This window comes from Tetrao urogallus (assembly GCF_951394365.1).
Source record: "Tetrao urogallus genome assembly, chromosome: 18".
Classification (NCBI taxonomy): Eukaryota; Metazoa; Chordata; class Aves; order Galliformes; family Phasianidae; genus Tetrao; species Tetrao urogallus.
In genome coordinates this window covers 9,538,793-9,562,543 of record NC_136831.1, presented here as the reverse complement: position 1 = coordinate 9,562,543, position 23,751 = coordinate 9,538,793, and the positions used below count along the sequence as shown (strand labels likewise).

At 47.3% G+C, this 23,751-nt stretch overlaps 1 protein-coding gene across 1 annotated transcript in view; it reads left to right on the top strand.

Moving 5' to 3' along the window:
• The window catches only part of DNAH9 (dynein axonemal heavy chain 9), a gene marked incomplete at both ends in the record, with an annotated part of 190,321 nt that overhangs the window by 154,588 nt on the left and 11,982 nt on the right, over window positions 1-23,751 (top strand). Inside the window, 6 exons of the mRNA XM_079544232.1 lie at window positions 265-392; window positions 14,732-14,959; window positions 18,308-18,499; window positions 19,079-19,270; window positions 19,999-20,169; window positions 22,319-22,501. Of these exons, the coding sequence (XP_079400358.1) occupies window positions 265-392; window positions 14,732-14,959; window positions 18,308-18,499; window positions 19,079-19,270; window positions 19,999-20,169; window positions 22,319-22,501 (1,094 nt within the window). The remainder of the gene's footprint in view (window positions 1-264; window positions 393-14,731; window positions 14,960-18,307; window positions 18,500-19,078; window positions 19,271-19,998; window positions 20,170-22,318; window positions 22,502-23,751) is intronic.

Sequence of the window (23,751 nt, the reverse complement as noted above, 5' to 3'; positions counted from 1 at the left end):
AATATGTTTTTGCACAAGGTTACAGGGGAATAATGTTCTTTAAACAAGAGGCACTTTACCTTTGTGTTGATTTCACTGTGTAATTAAAAGTAGTTTGGAGGAAGCCAGTGCTGTTTTCAGTGCTTTGGCAGGGAGAGAGACAAGATAACTCTTGTGAGAAGTGTGATGGCTCTTCTGTGAGGTTTTTGATGAGTCTGAACTCAGCGTGGCTACTGCTGTTCCAATTAGAAAGCATTGAACACCGCTCTTTTCTTTTTCTTTTAGGGAGAAAACTCGGTTACACATTTAACAACAGGAATTTCCACAATGTGTCCCTGGGACAAGGCCAGGAGGTGGTTGCTGAGCAAGCTCTGGACGTGGCTGCAGCAGAGGGGCACTGGGTGATCCTGCAGGTACTGCTGTCTATCTGGAAGCAGGCTGGTCGCTCTGCCAGTGTGCTGACTGAGTTAACACAGTTATCGGTTCTCTTGTCAGATGGAACAAGGCATTACCTGTGTTTTCAAATCACTGGTTTCTGCTTGTTTCTTGCTGTTATCTTTTGCTTTTTATCAGTCTTTGTCATCTTGGTTCTGTTGCTCTGTGAGCCCTCTGCAGGATGTGCAGTTGTAAGGAGAGCTGGCAAAGGAGATGGTGCTACATTTGCCTGTGCTTCTGTTTGCTCCATAAATATGTAAAGGAGCAGTGTTCTTGAGAGCTGTTAGAGTTGCTTACTTTCCACCACTCCAAACTTGCTGTGTATTTAAATGAGCAAAGAGAAGGCATGCTCCACCGTACGAAAGGCAGAGGCTATCAGTGGAGCTGATGCCTTTATGCATCCCAAAACAGGTAAATGCTTACAGCTCTCATCAAACGATGCCAAGTCTTACAAGGCGTGAGGGGAGCACTGTCTTCAAGTGCTCTCTTGAGTCACTTATTCTGTGAGTGCTTTGGTTTGCTAATATGCAGCTCTCATCTCAGTTCTTGGGAATCCCTCTGTTTTCCTCGACGTGGATTTTATAAACATTTATTATCACTGAATTGTTTGTGTAAGGATTAGGCTCAGACAATGCTTGGTGTCCTGCTCTGAGCCTACGGGCTTCATTCTGGATTTAAATGAAATGCCATTGATATTTTGATCTTCCTTCATGCTCTTGCTGCAAGCTACCTCCAAGGTAGACAATTCTGAGCTTGTCAGGAGCTTTTAATAAAGGCAGCTGTAATGCTGGCATCCGCTTTTAAGACGGTGAAAAAAATAAGCAAACTTATGAGATATCTTCCATTCAGTATTGCAGAGTGAAGTTTTTGGTTTTCTTTCCCATAATGGGGAGTAGCTGCTGCATGGGATCTGCAGTGGTACAGAGGTGGCAGGTTGCCCTGGGGCTTGTAGAGGAGTTCAGCTCATGGCTGCTGGCAGATTTTGATGCATGGCAGAAACTGAGGGGTGCCAGCAGTGGCTGTGAGGGCAGGCTGCCACACACCAGTGCTGGGTCTTGTTGGGGGCATCGGCCACCTGGGATTTTCTCTGCTGTCAGCACAAAACTGATGAAACTGTGCACATAAATGTTTTAGTTCTGTGTTGTGATTGGTTTAGAAGAAAGCAACACAGACAAGACTGATGCTGAGCAGAAGTCAGAGCCCTTTCTTCCTGTCCCTGCAGTCATTGACCTCCTGAGCAATCCAAGCAGAGCCTGTGAGCAGATGGTGCTGAGGGGTGGTTTGCATCAGGACAGGCTTGGGAACATCCAGCAGGTGCTTGAGGCTGGCTGTGCCATTCCCCTCCAGGTTCTGCTTTTGAGGTCCTGATCAGACATGTGGAAGGACAACAGAGCAAGAGAGCTTAGCTGCCCATCAGAAGGGCTGAGCTGCTCAGCTCCAGATTGTGCCCATCTCTTTCCAAGGGCTGGATCTTCATGTATAATGAGAAAGAGGTGCTACATGGCTGTCCCCTAACTTGAGCAGCTCATACTCTGTTCTTTTATGGTCAACAGAAATGCATCTGAAAGCAGTTCATTCTCTGGACAAAGTTGTTTGCAAGATTGAACGTTTTTTCAGGACTGAAATGCTGACTACTCCAGGTGCTGGTGAATCAGTATCTAAACTCATCACAGCAGGAATCAGTGAGCGACAGTCCCACAAAGGATGCTCCTGTCATTTCAGTCACAGGTGGTCATGGGGAATACTTGCAAATACTTGCCATATGGCAGTTGGTTTGACAAGATCTTTCCTGTGAGGCTTCTGGTGACAGGTGCCACGCATACTGCTTCAGGAGTGTCTGCAGTTCACTTACACAGCACCTGGAATGACACAGACAACTCAATATGCAAAAACATCCGAGCATTTTGGATCATTGCTATTACAGTAAGAGAGAAGACAGAGCAGATCTCCAGGCAATCAGGGTAAATCAAACTCACTGTTTGGAGCCTGTGTGCCATCCATCCACAGGACAGCTACGTGCAGGCTTCCCGTTTGCTTTTGAGCAGGGCAAAAGCAGCTGTTAGCTTCACTTCTGTACTTCATCATCCACTGAACAGCTCTTCAGGTGGCATGGAGTTGAGCTTCCCTTTACAACCATTGAATTTGCTGACTCGTATCAACCCATATACACGCTCCAAGACAAACACTTGATGGGATCACCTAAATGGCTTTTACACATATAGTTTGATTGGAACCAGAAGTCAAGTACTACAAGCAGTAAAGAGTCAGGCAGTTGGCTTTGTGGAAGTCAGTTGCTATGGGATATTGAAACAGTTGGGAACTCCCTACTGTACTACAGCCACAGCATTGCTATTCTTGTGCCTTGAAGGGCTGCTGACCTGGGGCCAATTCCTCCCCAGCTGTAATGACCAGCCAACATTGCCTGCTGGATGGCAGCCAGCACTGCAGGAGGCAAATTAAGAAAAGCAGCAAATGACTCTCTGGGGAACCTGAAAGTGTTTCAGCTGAAAATGGAGGTTTTCATGAGTGAATCATTTTACAGGGCAGAACAAGAGAGAGCATTTGTCCCTTCATTCTCATGGAAAGAGACATACCCATGTGTCACAGCCAAGCCAGCAGTGCTTCCTGCCCCTGCCACCAGCACAGCACTGCCTTGCAGTGTCACAGCTGATGAGAGAATGGAATCCATGGGCATCACTATTCTCTAAACAGACAGAGGGTCCAGCTGCAGAGTAGGAGCCTATCTATGGCAAACGTGAGGCTGCTGAAGAGGGAAATGTTAAGTGAGAGCCACAGAGAAGAACCTCAGTACTGGCCCAGCTGCTGCTCTTTTCTGAATCATCTGTTAGCACTGCAGAATCAAGGAAAATCTTTGTGCTCCTCTGAAATCCATTTAATATCAGGCTCAGCCTCTGAATCTCCTGGATGATGAATTTGGAGGGGTTTAAAACAGATTTTTCTGGCCGTGGTAAAGGCACAGAATTTCAGTCTCATGCTTTTCCGAGATGGATGCACCTCCATTCCATGTGGCACTGAGCTTCCCCTGTTGACTGTCACATGCAGTTTGCAGCAGTCGTAGGGCCTGGTGGGAAGCGGTCTGTCAATGAAACTACACCTGAAAAACTGAGGAAAGTCTTAGATTTTTCATATTCTTTTAGATTTTTGCACCAAGTCATGCTTTTCTCAAGACTCTTTTTTGGTGCCAGGAGAATTCTGGAGTTGCCATTTGGGCAAGTGCTGTTTGTAATTACACTATGGCAGTCAGAAGAAGATTTAGGGACAAAGTGCCCTAGCTGAGAGGCTTCCAAATTAGTGGGAGGGGGGCTTAGGGTCAGAGCAGAGCTGAGTGACCCCAGCAGGCAGCACCTGAACATTTTTGGTTCCTGGGCAGGTCACTAAAGGCTGTTACCAGCAGTTCAAATGGTCTTCATTTCCATGAGAAAGAAACTGAGACAACTACAAATAAAGTACTTTTAAAGCAGGTTTTATCGAGCATGCAGTCCAGGTGCTTTGGAGTGCTGAAAATCCATTACAAACATCAAGAAAACAATGTAGGTGTGAATAAATGCATTTGTTAGTGTCTCCTCACCAGCAACACCTTGATGTTGTTCTCAGGGTAGAAGAAATTGTCGATAGTTTCTGGATTCTCACTGATAACATTGGGAGAAATAAGGTTCTGTCATGTCACAAGGATGCGATCCTCTCACAGGACATCTCATCAGAAAGCAGGTTTCTTTTCCAGGTTTCCAAATGCTTCTTCCTTTAGCTCTGATCAAGAGGAAACCCTGTTCTGTCTTGCTTTTCAAGATAGGGGATGGAGTTGGGTACAAACATTTGGATGATGGATACCAGCTCAAGACGCTCACGGTGTGTCACATGAAGGGAATGGTGAGATCTGACCGAGGATGGAAAGCTCTTCACAGCCTGGAGGTGAACGCAAGAATTCCTCTGACAGCATCTCCCCGGGTCACTTGCTGTCATCCTCTGGTCCCTGCCTGGAATGCTTTGGCTGTGGGAGTTTGGTGAGGGCTCACTCCCAGGGTTGGAAGATTTGATGTCCTTGAGGGCTGGTTGTTGAAAACCCACGCAAATGTACTTTTCTGGAAAACAAGATTTATTAAAAGTAGGAAGAAAATCAGATCAAAGAGAATAATGTGCTCGACTCAGAGAGCTGGATAATCTATGCGTCTGAATATTAAAACACTGATAGAAGAAACTGCGAGTCCATTGCAAGCTTTTGTGATGAATCTGTCAAATCAGAGGATGCCATCTGACTAGAAAATAACGGCTTATTTAGCACATCTTCCAAAACAGAGAGGAATTATTGGAGCACACTAATTAGTCTAAACGTTATGCAGAGTTTCAGAACAAACTTTGAAGGACGAAATGAGAAACACAAGTAGAAGCATCAATTGTAGTAGGAATTTGTAAAGGTGGATGAGGTCTGTCGGGTGGTTTGCACTATGAAGATTACTGACGTTATAGAGAAGATAAATTTGGTGGCCCTCCTTGAGCCAGGGAGGTTGGACCAGATGACTCCAGAGGTCCCTTCCAACCCTGAGCTTCACTGAAATAAAGATGTGAGCTTAGTAAGGCTGCAGGTGCCACACAGGGATTCATTAGGGATGCTGTAGAAGTTGAATGTTGCTAGCAGGACTGCTAAAGAACAGCCAAGGGACTGATCTCACTTAAAACATTGCATAGGCTCAAAGAAATGACCGTGTGTTGATGGCTTTGCATTGATGCTTGATTACCAGAAGTGTAGTCCATACAGAAGAAGATTGAAATGTGATACAAGGTGACTGGAACAGGCTGTAGGACTACAGTAATTGAAATAGGGTGAAATTTAGTAGAATAGTGCAAAATCACGTGCTCAGGACTAAGAGCAAAGGGAAAAAGAACTTTGGACAGGAGAAATCCCTGCTGTGAAAGCAGCAGGTATGAACTGGGAGTGGAAGGTGAGGCCACTGTCTGAAGGTTCAGCACAGTGTCCCCATGGGTGTGGTGATAAAGCTGAACTGTTCTGGTGGGGTCTTGGTATGGATGTTGTATGTTGTATTATTTCCTCTCTTCCCTGCTGTTCTGATTCTGTAGGCAGCTAACATCACAGCACGTGCTGCTGTGACTGCATGAAAGCAGGGTGGGAAGTCCTGGCAAAGCATGCAGACCTGGGGCAAACTGCTTTGTGTGGTGAGCCTGTTGTAGGCAGCATACTTGTCAATAGCTGTGGGCACCTGCCTTGCAGGCCAGTCCTAAGGATGTATCTTCTGTTCTCTGTAGGCACAAATTGGGAAGCTCAGATAGCCAACTGAGTCTGTAAATGTTTTGACAGATGAAACCTGGGGGAAAAATATCTCCTTTCTAAGGTATCCATGAGGAAAGCCTTGCACCTTCCTAGTTGCCTTGGTAGAGGTCACATCCAGCTGCACTGAGCTCCAGCATCTTGCACACAGCAAGGAGAACAAACAGGAGAACTTACAGATCCACGTGCTGCCATAGGGCTGCCATCTGGTCCAGATCCCATAGATGTGCTGGGATGGCTCACTGAGTGCTGCCATGCATGGAGAGCAGCAGGAATGCCTGTGGATGGTTGAAGAGTCAGCTGAGAGGTTAGGAGGTCGTCTGGCAGAGCAGTCTGGGTGAGGCCATGGTGGGTTTCTGCTGAAGACTGCTGTGGAAGGTGGAAGTGGGTGAAGCCTTATTCAGACAGGTCAGGAAGCCTCGCTGGCACTGGAACCTCTCTCTTCTCATGGGGAGTTTCAGCCACCCTGTAAGTGCTGGAGGGACAATGCAGCAGGGCACTGAATTGAGGAGGTTTGTGAAGTGCATTGGTGGCAGTATCCTCAATCTGGTTGATGGAGGAGCTGAGGAGGGGAGGTTCTCTTCTGGACTCAGTGCTCAGAAACAAGGAAAAGTGATAGGAGATGTGAAGGTCAGGTCTCTGATGCATGCAATCTCGTGTACCTAGGGAGAAAATAACTTTGCACATCAGAGAGCCCTAAGTACATACAAGCATGAGCTGTGTCGGCTGGGTTTCCTTCTCTAGCCCTGCTCTGAAGCTTTTTCCCAGGGCAGAGGTCATTGCAGTCACCAAGTGATATTTCTCAACCTACTGGCAAAGAAACAATGAAATTTGTTTACATGTTTATAACTGCAGATCTGGATGAACTGATGCAGAGAAGAATTCAGACATTAGACATTCCCAATTTAATTGTAGTCTTCATCCATTAGCTAAAATGTCATTTCCCTCTCTTTGCAATCAAGTTAATGTAATTCTTGAGCATCTTTCCATTTTCATAGGTATTGCTTCACTGAGTCAGATTCATGTGAGTCAGATTCACTAAACTAAGTAACAATGAACAAAACTGTATGAGAGTCAGATGTTGGCAGAGCACTTCTTAATGCATGATAGACACAGTGGAGACTTTTTCTGTGCAGTGCATCACTAGACTTAGCTGCAAGCATGAGAGATATTGTCCTTTATGAGATGTGTTGTCCATTCTAGGCACACACAGGCATTTGACACTAAGCCTCTGCTTCAGTAAAGAAGGAACCAGTTTTCCTCCAGCCACATTATCTTTCATTTCTAGGTGTATATAAAAGGAGAATTACCCATTCTACTTTCAGTTCTGGTTCATGGGTTTTTCTCCATTCTGTTAGAGAAATGCATTGGCTATCAGACAGGTGTTTTCCTTCCCACCTCATGTCACAGAAGCCATCCACAAGTTTTTCCACTTTCAGATCCACTTACAGACCAGCAGGTAATGTAGGTATTGATCTGGGGTGGAATTAAGTTTCTGTTGGGCTTTAATGCTTATGTAGATACTGCAGCTTTGGTGTTGTTATAAGACTGCCCTGGAAACCTCTGTTGTAAGACTGTTTTAAAAACAGTCCAATGCTCGCAGGCATCTTGGAAGTGCTGCTAAATTTTCAGGCCAGCCCATTTGGACTTTGTCTTCTGCTCCTCCCGCCATTTGCATCAGCCTTCTCTGTACCTTGTACAGCAGGAGGATCATAGATCAGCCTGTTTTTGCTCAACTTCTAGCAGAAAAGGAGTACGTGACCCCATTTGGAGCTGTGGTCACAGTGGATGAGGGCTTACAGAGCTGCGCTTGTTCAGCCTGGGGAAGAGAAGGTCCTGGGAAGACCTCATTGAAGCCTTCCAATACTTAAAGTAATCTTATAAACAAGAGGGAGAGTAGCTTTTTACATGGTCTGATAGCGATATGACAAGGGGGAATGGTTTTAAATTAAAAGGGGGGAGATTTAGGTTAAATGTTAGAAAGAAATTCTTTACACAGAGGGCAGTGAGGCCCTGGCACTGCTGCCCTGAAATCTGTGGGTGCCCCCATCCCTGGAGGTACTTGAGGACATGGATGGGCCCTTGGCAGCCTGAGCTGGTGGGGGGCAACAAGCCTGTGGCAGAGGATTGAAGCTGGGTGTGCTTTCAAGTCCCTTTCAACCCAAACCCTTCTGTGAGTCTGTGACTCTGTGTCTGTCACCACAAGCAAAAAGGGGGAAGCGATGTAAAGTTTCCAGTGCAGCAAAAGGCTGAGCAGTGCTCTCATGTTCATCACTTCTTAGTGGCTAAGCTGATGAGGAGAGATATAAAGCTTGCCCAGCCCAGTTGAGGTGACGGGGAGCATCACAGGGCTGTGCACTGACACCATGGATGGCGTGTTCAGAGGTGAGGCTAACGGACAATGAAGTCATTGGACTCACTGTTATGTGCTGCTGTCCTCCTAGGGGCTGTGTGCGGAGGGATTCCCTGGACAGTAAGGGATGCAGGCAGGGCTAAGGCAGCGCCAACTGCAGGAATCAAGTGTGCTCTTCCCTGTCAAGCATTATCCGTGCAATTGGGGCTTGAAAAGACTCAGGCTGTAGGTACTGAAGTCCAGAGACTTCACATAGGCTGCTGTAATTACTCAGCTGGTTGAACACCAGCATCTCTCTGGTGACAGAAGCTGCTTCTTGTGCTCTGATATGGCCCCTCTCCATGTTGAGCTACAGTCCTGTGAGCAGATGTTGGCAGCAGTTTGGAAGTGGAAGGTCTGTATTTATCCAGTTTGTTCTCCAAGTTCAGTAGCAGCATTCCCATGATTGCTGGCTGAAGGAGGATGGAGCCTCACTTCCTGTGAGTATGCAGCAGTGGGCAGAGAGGAACCAAGGGCGAGTGTGGAGTTCTGCAACTGGGGAGGAACAGCCGTGTGCATCAGTGCTGACTGGGGACTGACCTGCTGGGAAGGAGCTCTGTGGAGAAGAACCGAAGTGCCCTGGTGGCCAACAGGGTGACTGTGAACCAGCAGTGTGCTCTGGTGGCCAAGGCGGCCAATGGTTACCAAGAGCATGGCCAGCATGGCAAAGGAGGTGATCCATCCCCTCTGCTCTGCCCTGGGGAGGTCCTGTCTGAGGGGACAGGGCACTGTAACGGAGGTGGTGGATTCTCCATCTCTGGAGATATTTAAACCCGCCTGGATACTTTCCTGTGTGACCTGTGCTGTAGAGAACCTTTAGGAGGGGGATGTAGACGAGAGGGTCTCCAGAAGTCCATTCCAATCCTTATGACTCTGTGACCTCGTGTGATTAAACCTCATGCCACCACTGGGAGCTATCATGGCCAGGGAGCAGTGACCTCCCCCCCCATCCTTTCATATACTATACCATGATGCAGTGTAATTAAAGTACTGGGGTCATCTCTGGGCTGCCAAGCCCAGCTTTCACACTTGCTGTAAAATCAGTGACTATTTTCTGAGAGCATCTCATAAGAGGAGGAGGCTTTGTACAAACAACTAATTCCCACTGCTCAGGGATTTGTGATAAGGCAAGAGAGCTGCTTCAGTGCTGTGAAGGATCTGCAGTCGCTATCAGCAAAGGGAGTGCATTGTGGAGTGTGTGCTGCTTTATATATACGTGGTGCTATTTCTGATGGTTGCCATAGGAACACTTGCATCCTGTGATATATGTCCTGCCTTCTGAAGTACAAGCACACAGAGGTGCTTGGAAGTGAATTCCCAAAGAGAAACCTCTGGCATTCCCATGTTCCTGCATGTTCCCCCAGCCCTTCTGTGCTGCTCCATCAGTCTGGGATGCAAAGAGGGGAGAGCAGGGAGCGTGTCGCAGTGGTAGTGGTCAGTGTCATGGGAGCATATCTCAGATTTCTTTCCTTACCTCCTTTTCAGCTGTTTCCTTTGGCAGGATTTGGCTCCCACCTGCTTCTTTATCTTTCCATTCATAAAGAGGGGTAACACTCCCATGGATTTGAGATGGTAGCCAGACAAAGACGTGAGATGCTGGGGAGCTGCCCTTCACACGAGAGCTCTTTCTCAGACCTCAAATCTGGCGAAGAAAAAATGTAATAAAGCAATGAATTACCTTGCTGCCTTGGGTAAATGTGTCTTCTGGGGCTCATCTGGAATCGGGAGGACACAAAACTGTGCAGTGTGATTTAGGGAGATGCTGTTGGCAGTGTGTGAAGCCCCAAGCTGTAGGGAAGGGGTCAGGGCTTCATTATCTCCTCTTTCTGCCAAGAAGAGCTACAGGCAGCCCGTGAAACCAGCAGGGGTTTCCAAATGAGTGAGAGGAGGGGGCTGTTGGATAAACAAGTCGCTCAGCCGTGGTTGGTGTCAGTGCAGCATTCTGTGTTGCCATTATTGGTAATTGACACAACATTGAATTATTATGACCGCAGAGGTTGTCATTAGTCATGTTCTGTCAAGTTGTGTTATCTGACTGCTGAGAATTAATTTTCCTTCAAAACTCTGAATCCCCTCCATGGCATCCCTTTCAATAGAGAATTTAGCAGGTTTGAACCACCTCTGTCTTGCAGATGTGTTCATTTAATTAAATCATGAATTCTGGGTACCAATCTATATTTTCCTGCTTGTTTTCCACCCCTTCCATCACCAAGTATAATACACAAATGCTTCGACTATCTTTAGATTAGAAATGTTTCTTAAGTTGGCTGAGATACTGAAGGCAGCAATGCTGACAGATAGTGGTCATTGGTGTCACGTCAACACAAGCTAAAGCAATTATTTTTCAGCCATCTAGCACCATCAAAACAGATGAAGGAAGAAACTACCAATTAAAGATGAAAATAAAAAGGATCAGGTATACAGTCTGGGATTAAATTGGTACCTAATGCTGGGTTTTCCTTACGCTCTTTTGTTAAGCTGATCTCCCAAATTACTGAATCTCTGTAGATGTTCGAAACACGTCGGTTATTTGTTTTCATCCACTCTTGCTTTATTATTGAACTTCTAGAGTGTGTTGGTTGCCTGGACCTTGGGAATTACCTGCCTCTTGAAATTGTAAATGCATCAGACAAGCAATGGGGCACCAATAGCCTGCTATAATTGCATTTTGTCTGCTGCTCTTCATATGGCTGTTGTTCACCATGGAGTGGCTTTTCTCAGAACACGGTTCCTTTGTCCTCCTCCTCCTCAGCTCTCCCAGTACCTCAAAATCCATTTCATCAGAACAACCCCATAAAATTGTGTGGAAAAAGCTACCAAACTGGAGGGGGTTGGTACTTACATCTAGAGTCCTGGGCAAGGATACGATGTAGGAGTTTTCCTTGAGATCTCAGTGCACCTTATACGCAGCCCCACAGAGAGGAAGGAAATGGAAATAGTTAAGCACCCATTTTTAGAAGACATTGCAGTCTTAGACGCAGTTGCACACTTGCTCTGCTAGCTTATTTTAGTGCATGCACCTTGTTTAGGAAATGATCACTCACCTTCTCCGTGATGCCCTGCTGGGATCGGTTCCGTGGCAGACATCTGTTTGCAGGCATGCACCTTTCCCTTGAAAATTGGTGCAGATCCAGAGGCAGAGAGCACCTGTGAAGGCAGTGTGGGCTGCAGCCTGGAATTCTGTGCCTGCATGACACAGAACAGCCCAGACCTCTGTCTTTGTGCTCAGTGGGATGGGAGTTGCTGATCCAGAGCTGCAGTGCTTACCGGAGCTGGGGCTCAGATCCACGTACACTGCAGTCACTATTAGGAGCCTGTAAGTCAGTTTTCACCATGATAACTGCATGTATGTATAGGTAGGGCAAAAAAACAAATTGTGGTTTTACAATTCTTTACAAGTTCTTCTGCAAAAGTGACAGGTGGCACGCAGGCCTTGGTGCTCCTGTGTGCCATCAGTCCACGAAAACACTGTGCTGGGCCAGAATGAAAGCTGTTAGCCCAGTTCCCTGCCTGTAAGAAGGGAGACGCAGGAGCTGAGGGAAAGGGTGCATGGTTAGGATGAGGATGCAGTGGTTTTTCTGTGTGAATTGAAGCTGAGCTCCGTTCTCTGATCGTCTCAGCTTCTACAGAGCCCCGCGACAACGAATTTGCAATTTAGTTATGCATCATGTGAAAAAGTACTGCTCTGTTCATCCCTATGTTGTTATCCCTCATTCATCACCTCCACCCTGATATCTCTCTCCTAATTGGCAAGTCCAGATCCATTTAGTGTCTTGTTCTGTGGAAGTTATATCCTTTTTGGGAGGGAGAAATGAGCACTGGGTATTGCATTCAAGATGAAGGCCCACCATGCTTTCATAGAGCAGCATAATGATGTTTCAAATTTTGTTTGCTGTTCCTTTGCTGATGTTTGATTGCTGTCACGCTGTTGAACATGGAACTGTTATTTGCAGAGTATAACCATAAGAACTCCAAGATCTCTTCTCTGAGTTCAGTTTTGAATCCGTCACTGCTTACATATATACAGCTAGGGTTGGTTTTCTGTGTGCATCACAGCATCTATCAGCACTGAATTTCTTTCTTCTGCCACATCATAGCCAGCCACTTAGAATGATGGCATAGTTTTGCAATTCTTTACCACCAGTTTTGATTTTTACCACCTGAAATTACTTTGTCTTATGACTAACTTTGTCAGCTCACTATCACTCTCTCCTTCAGGCGATTTTACATACAGTAAGCAGCTCCAGCTCTATGAGTAGCTTCCCAGTTTGCTTCCTGTGGTTTAATTGTTTGGGTCTTGTTGTTTTGTTTTTTATTTTTTCCTGTGAGACTGCAGTAGTATTGTTAAGTGAAAGATAAATATCTGATTCAGATTAAGATCTAAACATGAAGAGACACAGGCATATGGTGAGCGATGCTTCAGAGATACCTCTACCTTTCTAGCAAATACAGAGGGAGTTCATGGTGTCAAGCTCATGTTTGGACATCCCCATTAGCTACCTAAAATGGGCTGTAAATCTTAGATTTCTGTTTTTCTCTAATTCACACTATGTGCTAATTCACTGCTTATTAGAGCTCCTGCCAGTTTGCCTTGTGCACACCGAGCAGCAATGCAGCGCTTCCATATCTGAGTTTCTTTAGGGTGCATACCATCTGGTCCTAGGAAATTGTTTGTTAATTTATCCTAAAATCTCTTCATCTGCTGCTTCAGTGTAAGAGTCTTTCTGGTGATTAAGGGACTGGAGTGTCTGCCACTTGAAGGAGTGGGGGGGGTTGATCAGTTGGTTGAAATCCAGTGGTGCAGGGGGAGTGAAGAAAGGTCCTGTGAAGAATGGTTGAGGGAACTGGGCTTGTTTAGCTTGGGGAAGAGAAGGCTGTGGGGAGACCTCGTTGTGGCCTTCCAGTGCTTGAAGGGAGCATATGAACAGGAGGGGAACGGCTGTTTGTGAGGGTGGATGGTGACAGGACAAGGAGAATGGTTCTAAAGTGAGATGGGGAGGTTTATGTTGGATATGAGGAGGAAGTTTTCAGCCAGAGGGTGGTGAGGCACTGGAACAGGTTGCCCAAGGAGGCTGTGGATGCCCCATCCCTGCAGGCATTCAAGGCCAGGCTGGATGTGGCTCTGGGCAGCCTGGGCTGCTGGTTGGTGACTTGCACACAGCAGGGGGTTGGAACTGATGAGCATTGTGGTTCTTTTCAACCCAGGCCATTCTGTGTGATGCTATGAGTGCAGGAGATGGAGCCAGGCTCTTCACAGTGGTGCCCCAGGAAAAAGCAAGAGTCAAAGGCACAAACTGAAAGATGGAATTCCCTTAAACATAACATCCTTAATTTTCCTGATGGGGCGGTTAAGCACAGAGCAGTGGTGGAGTCTCCACCCTTGAACATATTCCCAGACCCCAGAGGCACAGTGCTGGGCAGCCTGCTCTTCCTGAGCCTGCTCTGAGCAGGAGGCTGGGTGGAGAACCTCAGAGGTGCCACTAGCTCAGCATGCAGCTGGAGAGCATTCTGCAGATACATTCTGCCTTTCTGTAGTGGCCTTGCCTTTCTTGGACACTCCGGGTGCACCTTGCTCATCTTTTAGTTTTATAGGCTCTCTGATATGTTTCTGACTTCTGGAGAAGGTTTTATGGTTTTCAGAAGATTGCTCTTTAAAATCTTTTTCAGCCGTACCATGGCTGGATTTTGTGCTGTTTCCAGTTTTTCCCATTTGGACGCGATTTCCATTTTCTGAAGAATGTCATTTTACTCTTAATGGTCTCCATTACTCTGCTGTTTAACCATGAGAGCTCCTTTCTGATCCTTTTTATAGATGATATATATTTATTCTAAGCCTATTATATGGTTCCTTTATGTAATTTCCTTGCCACCTGCAAGCAGTTTATCTTCTTGGCATCTGCTTTTAATTTAAATTTAGCAGGATCCTTGTCCTGTCTTTGGATGGGATAAATCACCTTCCAGAGCGCCTGTTAGCACCGCCACCTCGGGTTACCCACCACACTTTAGCATTACAGGAGATTTAGCCCAGGAACCTGACCTGTTCCTAATGTCAGAGAAGCTATTTTCTTGCCTGGAAACTAGAAAACAGTGTAGGAAACAAGGTGAGTCTGTATTCATTTTACCATCTCTGCATAAAACTGCTTAATTCTCTCACAGGTAGATGTAATTAGTTGCACAAATGATTTATTATTTTAAGCTAAAGATATTTATAAAACCACTTGCTTGAACTTTTCCCCACTAACTTGCACTTAATGGATCCCCACTGTTACTCTGTTCAAAATTAGCAAGCGTTTTAATTTGGGCTTGGCAGATCTGGGGAAATAATGTTACTTCATCAGCTGTAGATAACTGTAATGAACAGGATGTTATCAGCCTCAAGAACACAAATCATCTTAAAATGGCTTGCTTAATTGCTGGTCATTCATATTGATTATTTTGAATTTAAAATTGATACGCCTGGATGTTTGGGGCTGTGAATTTCACAGAGGGACTCTTGGGGCAACTATTGCCTTCCAGGGCTTAGCCTTGGTGGGTGTCAGTCCTCACCATGGATTTGGTGCCCGATGGGCTTGGGTGTCACCAGGGGGGTATCAATTCAGTGGTGCCTTCTTTGCCCATACTAGAACATCCATCTGGTGGCCAAGTGGCTGAGCTCTCTGGAGAAGAAGCTGGAGCAGCACAGTGAGGGCAGCCATCGGGATTTCCGTGTCTTCATTAGCGCAGAGCCAGCTCCGTGCCCAGAGAGCCACATCATTCCGCAGGGCATCCTGGAGAACTCCATCAAAATCACCAACGAGCCGCCCACGGGGATGCATGCCAACTTGCACAAAGCCCTCGACAACTTCAGCCAGGTAGGGACCGTCCTGCTGGGCGGCCTGGGGGCTTGGTGGGTGCTGGAGTCGTGCAGAGGGGCGTGGGGGGACATCGCCAAGCCCTTCTATCACAGTGTCTGCAGACCCCTCCAGCCCTCCTCTGCTCTCCAGATCTCTTTCCATTTTCCAAAGGAGGACATGGGCGATCCTGGCCAGCCTCCTGGCCATCCTCCTTCAGGATGCTGGATTTCAGCCCAATTTGTGCCTTTGTCATTTATGTATGATTCTTAAAAAAAAGATGTTTTGTTACAGAATCAAACTTGGCTCCCCAGGGAGGTGGTTGAGTCACCATCCCTGAATGAGTTTAAAAGCCATCTGGATGTGGTGCTCAGGGACATGATTTAGCAGAGGGTTGTTAGAATTAGGCTAGTTTGGTTAGGTTGTGGTTGGACTCGATGATCTTGAAGGTCTCTTCCAACCTGAGCATTTCTATGATTCTATTCTATGATTCTGCTGCATTTGGGAAACATTTGTCGTGATTTGACTTGATTTCCTTGGTGGTGTCCTTCCATGTCCTTCCATTTTGGGTTGGTGAGTGGCATGTCACATCTGTAATCCAGAGACGCAGAGAGGAAAGCAGCCCAAACTTCGCCTTCTGTGATGATCACAGTTAATTTCTGCTAGGGCTGGTGGCAGGCTGCTTATTCTTTTTATTGCATGCAGCTCGTGGTTATCACACACCCACACTCCTGCTATCCCTGCTCTTTGCTGCAGGGCTGCAGCAGAATCCTGTGCAGGGGGCATGAAAACAGAGTGTGTGGCAGTGATGGGCAAATATTCTTCTTCTCTTTGTGACTGCAGGGAGCAGGGCTCAGTGCATGCAGTGAGACACAACAAACTGTGCAGGAGCAGCATAGTGGCTCCCGCAGCAGCCTGGGCTTCCAGGTGGTGCTGGAGCTGTCATGCATCACTGCTGCACTTCTGCCCAGCCCATTTTCTGCATGACCCCAAAGGCTAAGGGCTAACAGCTCACATTTATGATGATTCCTTTTCAAAAGACATGGACCATTGCACTCTGCTGCCCTGAATGTCCATTACCTTCACTCACACATGCTGCCTTGGGCATGCAGCTCTCCCAGCAGCACCCTGCCTGTTAACCACAGCATCCAGCAGGGCCTGCAGGAGCTCCCACTGCTCTGCCTGCCTCCTCGTGGCACTGCAGTCACTACAGCCTCTCTGTTCTGCTGATGGCTACACCAGGAGCACAAAGGGCAAAGGGCACATCTTTCTCCCCATGTCACTTGGGATCAGGCAGGAGCATCCCCAGCCGTGCTGTACCAATGGCACTGCTCCAAGGGGCAAGGAAATGATAGGGGGGTGTGTCTCAAGTGTAGGAGCTGCTTTCTCCAAAGAGATGAGAGTGGGAGCCACAGCACAAGGATTAATGCCAGCAGTCAGAGAAGATTATTCCATTTTTATCTACTGTCATTCGTACTGTCATTTATCATCCTGAACTCCACAAAACGTCCTGGAGAATGAGGGAGGGGAGAACCTTCATCCAAAGTAACGTTTTCATCCTGCCCATGCTCATTTCAATTAGATAGTAATTAGCATTTTCTAAATTGCCAAAGTATTATAAAATGTCTCTTATCACAAATCCTAGAGTGTGTGGGTGGAGCCCCTTTACACCTCATTTCTCTGCTGTGTACAGAATAGATGTTCAAATTCAGCTTTTAGCTGAAAGCCACTGAGAAGGGCCATTATTGTGTGTGGGGGATATTGTTCTGCTCTGTGGCTGAAATAAAAATGCACAACCAAATGGAGAGGCTAGTGAGTCTGCAAAAGTCTCATACTCAGTTTTCATTCCAGGAAGCTCTCTTTAAAGTCTAGGGGAATTTTCTGAAATGAAAAACCTGTTCTTCATCAGGTTACTGATAGTGGAAGGAGCTCAGAGTCCAGTCTCCTCAAGAGGAAAACAGGAATTGAGCTGTTCAGAGTCCTGTGCAGTTAGCTAACATCTTTTACACTTTGCAGCAACTGGTTCCCCCTGTTCAGCAGAGACACTGAGCTCAGCAGCTGGTGAGAATTCTAACACAGTGCATTATTTTAGGTGAAGATGATGGAGGGAAGTCACCCAGGTGCCCTTTGTGGTCCTTACTGCATAACAGAGTTGGACTAAAGGGTCTGTCCTTGGCAGGGAGGATGCTCTCTGCTCACTCAGGTCTATGCCTGAGTGCAGGTCAGGGCCACGGCGCCCTGCACTCTGTGCTCCTGGGGAGGGTGTGCAGGGACCTGGATGGAGGTGTGGGTCTGTCCTTCCCAGCACGTCCGTCTCCTGGTTCTGGAGAGATCTGTGCTGCTGGCAATGGGGCATGCCATCATTCTTCTGTCATGGGAAAGGGGATCTGCTGCTCAAGCCATTGCTTGAGGGACAGGAGCAGAGGGAGCATCCACCAGGCTTCAGCCACAGAAGGACGTCTCAGACCCATCCATGAGAGCAGAGCTTTGGCCCAGGTGCTCTGCATTCACCTCCAGACCCTTGTTGCTTGGTTCTGCTGTCCCATAGAAGTGATTTCCCAGTGCTGCCCAGGCTGCCCCTGTCCTGCCTGCTGGGATGATCTCTCACTGCTTCCTTTCGGGCTCTTTGGATCTGGTTCCTTTGTGCAATGTCACTGAAGCTTCTGCCCTTCCACCATGACTACTACTTTGTCAGTATTCAAGCTTAAAGCATAGCCTAGAAATTGGGCAGGGAAGCACCAGTTGCTGTGCTGACCTTGTGGGTGCTTGTTTTTTGTTTTTCTTTGCAAACATTTGGTCCTCCCTGCTTGGATCTTTGGAAGCCCTTCCCATATCTGCCTCAGTGTGCCATCAGCACATGTGCTGCTACAGTGCAAGGCTGGGCTGGGTTTGTGCAGAGCATCAAGCACTGCTGTCCCACAAGAGTTCTCCATTGCTTCAGTCCCATGGCTTAGAAAGATACTGCTCCAAGAAACCTTTTGTATCCAAGGGGCAGAATGGAGTGTCACCCACGTGCCATCATCCTGGGCATGAGGTGCCTCAGGGCTGTCACTCCGTCTGCAGTGCATCTCCATCTCCCTGATGTGGGATGCAGGACACAGCCTGGTGCTGGAAGGGTGCAGATTTCCTTCTCTTCCTGGCTCTCAGATTACAACATCACTTTGATTTATGAAGGAGAACGTGAATTCAGAAAATATGCAGTGGAATTTACCAACACATTTGTGATGAAACCCACTGTCTCAGAGAGCTCGAGGGCATGTAGGTTATGCAGAAATGAACTCGTGAAGCAAATCAGCTCACATCTGTCTGAAATCTGGTGTACTTGGGAGACATTGTGAACTTACCTCTGCCTCCCTGCCTGTGTTGCAGGATACCCTGGAGATGTGCACTCGGGAGAACGAGTTCAAGAGCATTCTGTTTGCCCTCTGCTATTTCCATGCTGTGGTGGCTGAAAGGCGTAAGTTTGGTCCCCAAGGCTGGAACCGATCCTACCCCTTCAGCACTGGAGACCTCACTATCTCCGTTAACGTGCTCTATAACTACCTGGAGGCCAGCTCGAAGGTGAGTGAATGTTCCATAGAATCACAGAATGGCTTTGGTTGGAAGAGACCTTAAACCCAGTTCCAAGCCTCTGCCATGGGCTGGTTGCCACCCACCAAATTGGGCACTAGATCAGCTTGCTTTGGCTGGCTGCTGTTTGGTGGCTTTTAACCTCCAGTAGTGAACTGGGTCATGCTGAAACTCCTGCAGGTTTTCCATAAATGTCATTTTCTTGGTACCTTTGGTCTCATAACGTCGCAGTTTGGTATATCTTTGGTGCGAGGCAAGAAACTTCAACATCCACAGCAGCTTACAAACCACGTAAAATAGCACCTGTGCTCTGTATTCACTAGAAATGCATAGTGGTCTTTGGTTTAATAGAATTTAGAACAAATTTGCATTTCAGTGGAAAGCTGCGTGAGTCTGTGCTGTGATGCCGTTTTCCCTGGGCAGGATGTAACTACTGCCTAATGTTTGTTTACTTAGAAAACTGGAACAGTGCAATGGAAGCACTCACTGAGCAGATCAGTCTTAGAGCTGTAGCCTGCAGCTCAGCAGTGCTGCCTGCACTCTGTCACAGCCTCCTGCTTCTTCCTGCAGGTCCCATACGATGATTTACGCTACCTCTTTGGTGAGATTATGTACGGAGGTCACATTACGGATGACTGGGACCGACGGCTTTGCAAGACCTATTTGGAAGAATTTATTAAGCCGGAAATGCTGGAGGGAGAATTCTTCCTTGCTCCAGGATTCCCCCTCCCGGGGAACATGGACTATAATGGCTATCATCAGGTAAGCCCTGTTTTCTGGCATTATTTTTACACAGAAGTGTAATGGCTTCCATAACTGCCCTATAATCTGTTTTAGGAGGCAGTGAATAGGATTGCAGTGTTTCGGCACATCTCCTGTTATTTCCCATTATGTTCTGTTTCCACTGACATTTCATCAATCCCCTGGATAAACCAAGTCTAATGGTAGTTTGCTACTTGGCATGGGCTCATTCTGTTCATGCATGAATGGTATTGGTTCTTGAGACTTGAGCAGGGCTTCTGGAAAATTACATCCACATACTGTTTGCTAAAGTGGCCCTTTCAAGCTCCTTTTATTATCAGTTTTGATGAGAAACGCTGACGGGTCGGGTCATGGTGATCTACTTACTGATCTCATCTGTTCTTTGTACACAAATGTGGCAGCAGGGATAGGTGCATTAGGCTGGTTTTGTTCATGAAACTTAACTACTGGAAGCTAAACTCACACAGGGGATTTCAGAATATTCATACTGAAACACACAGCAGATAATTGCTAGAGAAGGTCTGAGCCTGAGAGATGTAGCCAAGGCAAACATGAGCAATTGCCAGATTTTCACAGTAGGAGTAAAACCTTTGTCCTGTAGGGCTCAAGGCCACGAGCGGAGTGGTGTCAGCCAAGGCTTACTTTCTTGGTGGGCAGTAATTCCAGCCCCGTGCGCTCTGGAGGCCGAACGCTCTGCATTTGTGTCTGACCTCTGCTTCTGTGTGCAGTACATAGATGACACCTTGCCGCCAGAGTCTCCTTATCTCTATGGCCTCCACCCCAACGCTGAGATTGGATTCCTTACCCAGAGCTCAGAGAAGCTCTTCCGCGTCGTGCTGGAGATGCAGCCCCGTGACAGCAGCATGGGCGAAGGAGGAGTGGGGACCAGGGAAGAAACGGTGAGAGTGGTTGGAAAACGGGCTGTGTTTACTCGCTGTCTCGCTCCTCAGCAGCCCTGACTGCTCAGGTCTGTCTCACAACTGCGTGCTGTAACATCTTCTGCCTTTGCCAGAAGCAAACCGGGTGTCTAGAACCGCCAGCCTCATATTATGCTGAACGTCACCGCAGCGGGATGTAATTGGAGTATTGTCAGTAATAGGACAGTGGCTTTTAATTACCCCCTGAACTGCAGTGCCTTCATTATCATCCTGCAAAGACGTTGCAAATAAACCTTCTGTGGCCTCCCCTACCTCTGAGCCGCCGCTCCCCAAGCACCGTGCTGTGACTGGCATACCAACAGCTCCGCACACCATCTGCCATGCACCACGTCCTGCCCGGCTCCCAGGGGCCTTGTCATTCCTCATTTCCAGCCGAGCCCATCCGCTGTGCCCGTGTCTCAGATTGATCTCAGCTCTTCCTCTTGAAACTCACAGCTCATTAAAATCCAGCCCTAGCATTCATACCAGCATCTGAAACCAGGCGACACTCGCTCAGTTTTTGATTTCTGCAGACTTGAGGCTTCTGTTTCAAGCCCTGAAAATTAATGAATGGCTAATAGAAAGCGTAAGTGAAGGCTGTGATTTCACAGATGATTCCTTTGGCTTGCTGTGCTGCTGGGGCACTGCTGTCCTTGCCTGAGGGACAGTCAGAAGGGGCGGGAACGGTCAGTTTCCAGATCATGCTGGAATTTGAGGTGAGGGGAATAACCCAGACTTAGCAAAGTCAAAGAAGATACTCAAATGGGAACAGTTCTCCTTCTTTTTGCCAGTTAATTGCAACTCAGCTCCTTGGCCAGAGTAGAACTATCAGTGGTTGATCCAGCAGCATCACAGGGCTTGGCTTTGCTGCAGATTCCTGCAGACAGCCAGGGAGCCCCTGTGGGCTTTGTGATCTCTGAGGAAAGCTGCCTGGAGGCATGGAGCATGGCCTGGCTGCACTGCTTCCTGCCTGGGGGATGCTCCCACAGCTCGTGTTCTCCTCGGAGCGATCTCTGTCATTACCTGACTTATAACTGGCACTGGCCATGCCTCTTTACTCGGTCCTTGCAAGAGAGTGAGGACAGAGTTCTCTCCGCTCCTCCATTTGTGGATTTCTACCCCTTGTTTGGCTGAGGTGGTTATAGAGAACTTGCACAGAGCTGCTGGAAAGCTGTCTTTTTCCTGAGGCTCTGAGCTCCAGTTACTCCCACAAGTTTCTGAGGCCACATTAGAGAAAATGAGCCATCATTGTTGTGACTAAAATCAGAGCCAGAGAGATTTGCAGGGGAATTTCAAATTATAGGGTATTTCGATACTGCACCAGGTGCAGCTCAAGAGCTTTTCCAGCTGAGCTTCAGCTTCAGCCACTTCGCTGGCTGCAATTGCAGCCCATGCTTCATCACTTCTTCATAGCTCCAATGTGTGCATGGAGGGTTTGGGAGTGCAGCAATGGGAGAGTGTCAGAGTCCAGAATATGAATGTCAGAGGGCATGGCAATGGAATTACCCGTGGGCTGCCTCTGCCAGTGGCTGGAAGCTGTCGTTGTCACCCACTTGCCAGCTTTGTACATCAGATTTTGGAAGTGTAACTGCACTCCTGAAAAATCAACTTGGTTTCCAAACCAAATTGAGTCGGTGACCTGAAAACAACTTTGTTTCATTGCACTTTTCTTCCACAGCTCTATTAGTTTAGAATGCAGCTTAAAATTCAGTTTGATATAATCACCTCTCTCTATCAATAGACCACAGAAAAGCAGCTCATGAGCTCAGTTATCCTGAGGCTCAGCTGAGATTACAGCCCCATCAGTCTTCTTGCATTGAGGCTGACCTTAGAAGAAGCAAGAGTGCAGACTTGAGACCCAAGGAGAGAGAAAAGTGTTACGTGTCACCCTGACGTTTTTAAGCCATCGTTTTGAAAGTGTCTCATCTGACATTAACTTTGTAAGCATTTGAATTTTAATAGGATGGGGCAAGGTCTTTGAAAGGTGCAATGCCCAGCACAGCTGACAGCGATTGTTTTTGGAGACAGCAACTGGCAGATGGAGTTTTCATCCCTTGTTCAGACAGCTGTCAGTTGGAGAAGCCCCACAGGTCATTCACTAACATCCCTCTCCACTCCCTTTGGCACGCAGGTGAAAGCTCTTCTGGATGAGATGCTGGAGAAGCTGACGGATGAGTTTAACATTGCAGAGCTGATGGCAAAGGTGGAGGAGAGGACACCGTACATCGTGGTTGCTTTCCAGGAATGTGAACGCATGAACATCCTCACCAGTGAAATAAAGAGCTCTCTCAAGGAACTGGACCTGGGGCTGAAGGTAGGAATGGAATGGAAGCTCGTGGAATAGAAGGGGTCAGCACTGCCAGCTGCAAAACCCACTTGACTCCATGGAGAAGGATTCACAGATGGATTTCAAATGGCACATTGTCCCCAGGCCACGAGCACAAGCATTGGCTGGGGTTAAAGATACACGTAGTAACAAGGGCTTCAGGCACTTCTGTGTACTTGGTATTGTAACACAGCAACAATAGTTCTCGCAGGCATTGAGAAATAGCCTATTTAATACCTAGCCAAAAAAATCACACCTTTTCACAAAATGTCCAGTTAATGGGGAGAACTTGTAATAAGGTCTCATTAAAGGCAAAAGCCTTTCAGCAAAAGCTGAAATCAAAGAAGAGATTGGTCATGTGTAAGGACACATGACTATCCACAGCTGTGAGACAAAAAGGCTTAAAAAGCCAGGAGCTTTGCAAGGGATAAAACTCCCCTTGCTGGGTATGAGTCAATTGCAAAAGGGAGAAGGGGAGGGTCAGGGAATGGGTGACCCTATGGAGATGCTGTTCATGATTGCTCCATGCACGGATAGTTCTCCACCCTGGTAAGAAGCTAGGCTGATTCAGGAAGGTCACCTGTGTGACTCCCTAGGTGGTGTTTTGGCCTTTGCTTACAGGGAATGGTGAAGGGTTCTGGGGCTGACAGGGCATGCCAGGTAATATGCAAGCTTTTGGGTTCAGTGGGATGCACAGGAGGGCTGTGGTTTGAGGCTGCATGCAGTGCTGGGGGAAGTCATCTGCTGAACTACCTCTGGCACAAGATATCAAAGGCTTCTGCCTTCCCATTAGAGTATACCCTGGCATAGAGCAGGCTGCTGTGCCAGTGCACAAGGACCTTCCCCAGCAGCCTGGAGCAGCTTTTCTCCTTCACTTTGTCACCCCAAAGGATTCTTTGCAGTGGCAACGTGCTGCATGTCCCTTAGAAAGAGAATGGTGGCTGGAGGTCATGGCACAGAGCCGATGACTTCAGAGCTACCCCGATGACAAGGAGAACCTTGTCACTGATACAAACTTGCTCTCTGGATGATTTCATGGTGTGGAGCAGCAGCTAAGGACACCAGTCACTGGTCAGTCCCTGTTCCATGATTTCCTTAAAGGCAGTTGTCATCCTATTCTGCCAAAATCTCAGCTCACAGAAATACTTTGCAGTGCATGGGAAGAACTTGAAGGAACTGCAGCTGCTTTGTCCTGACCCCATAGAAAAGCCTGACAGGGGAGCATGGAGGACCTGCCC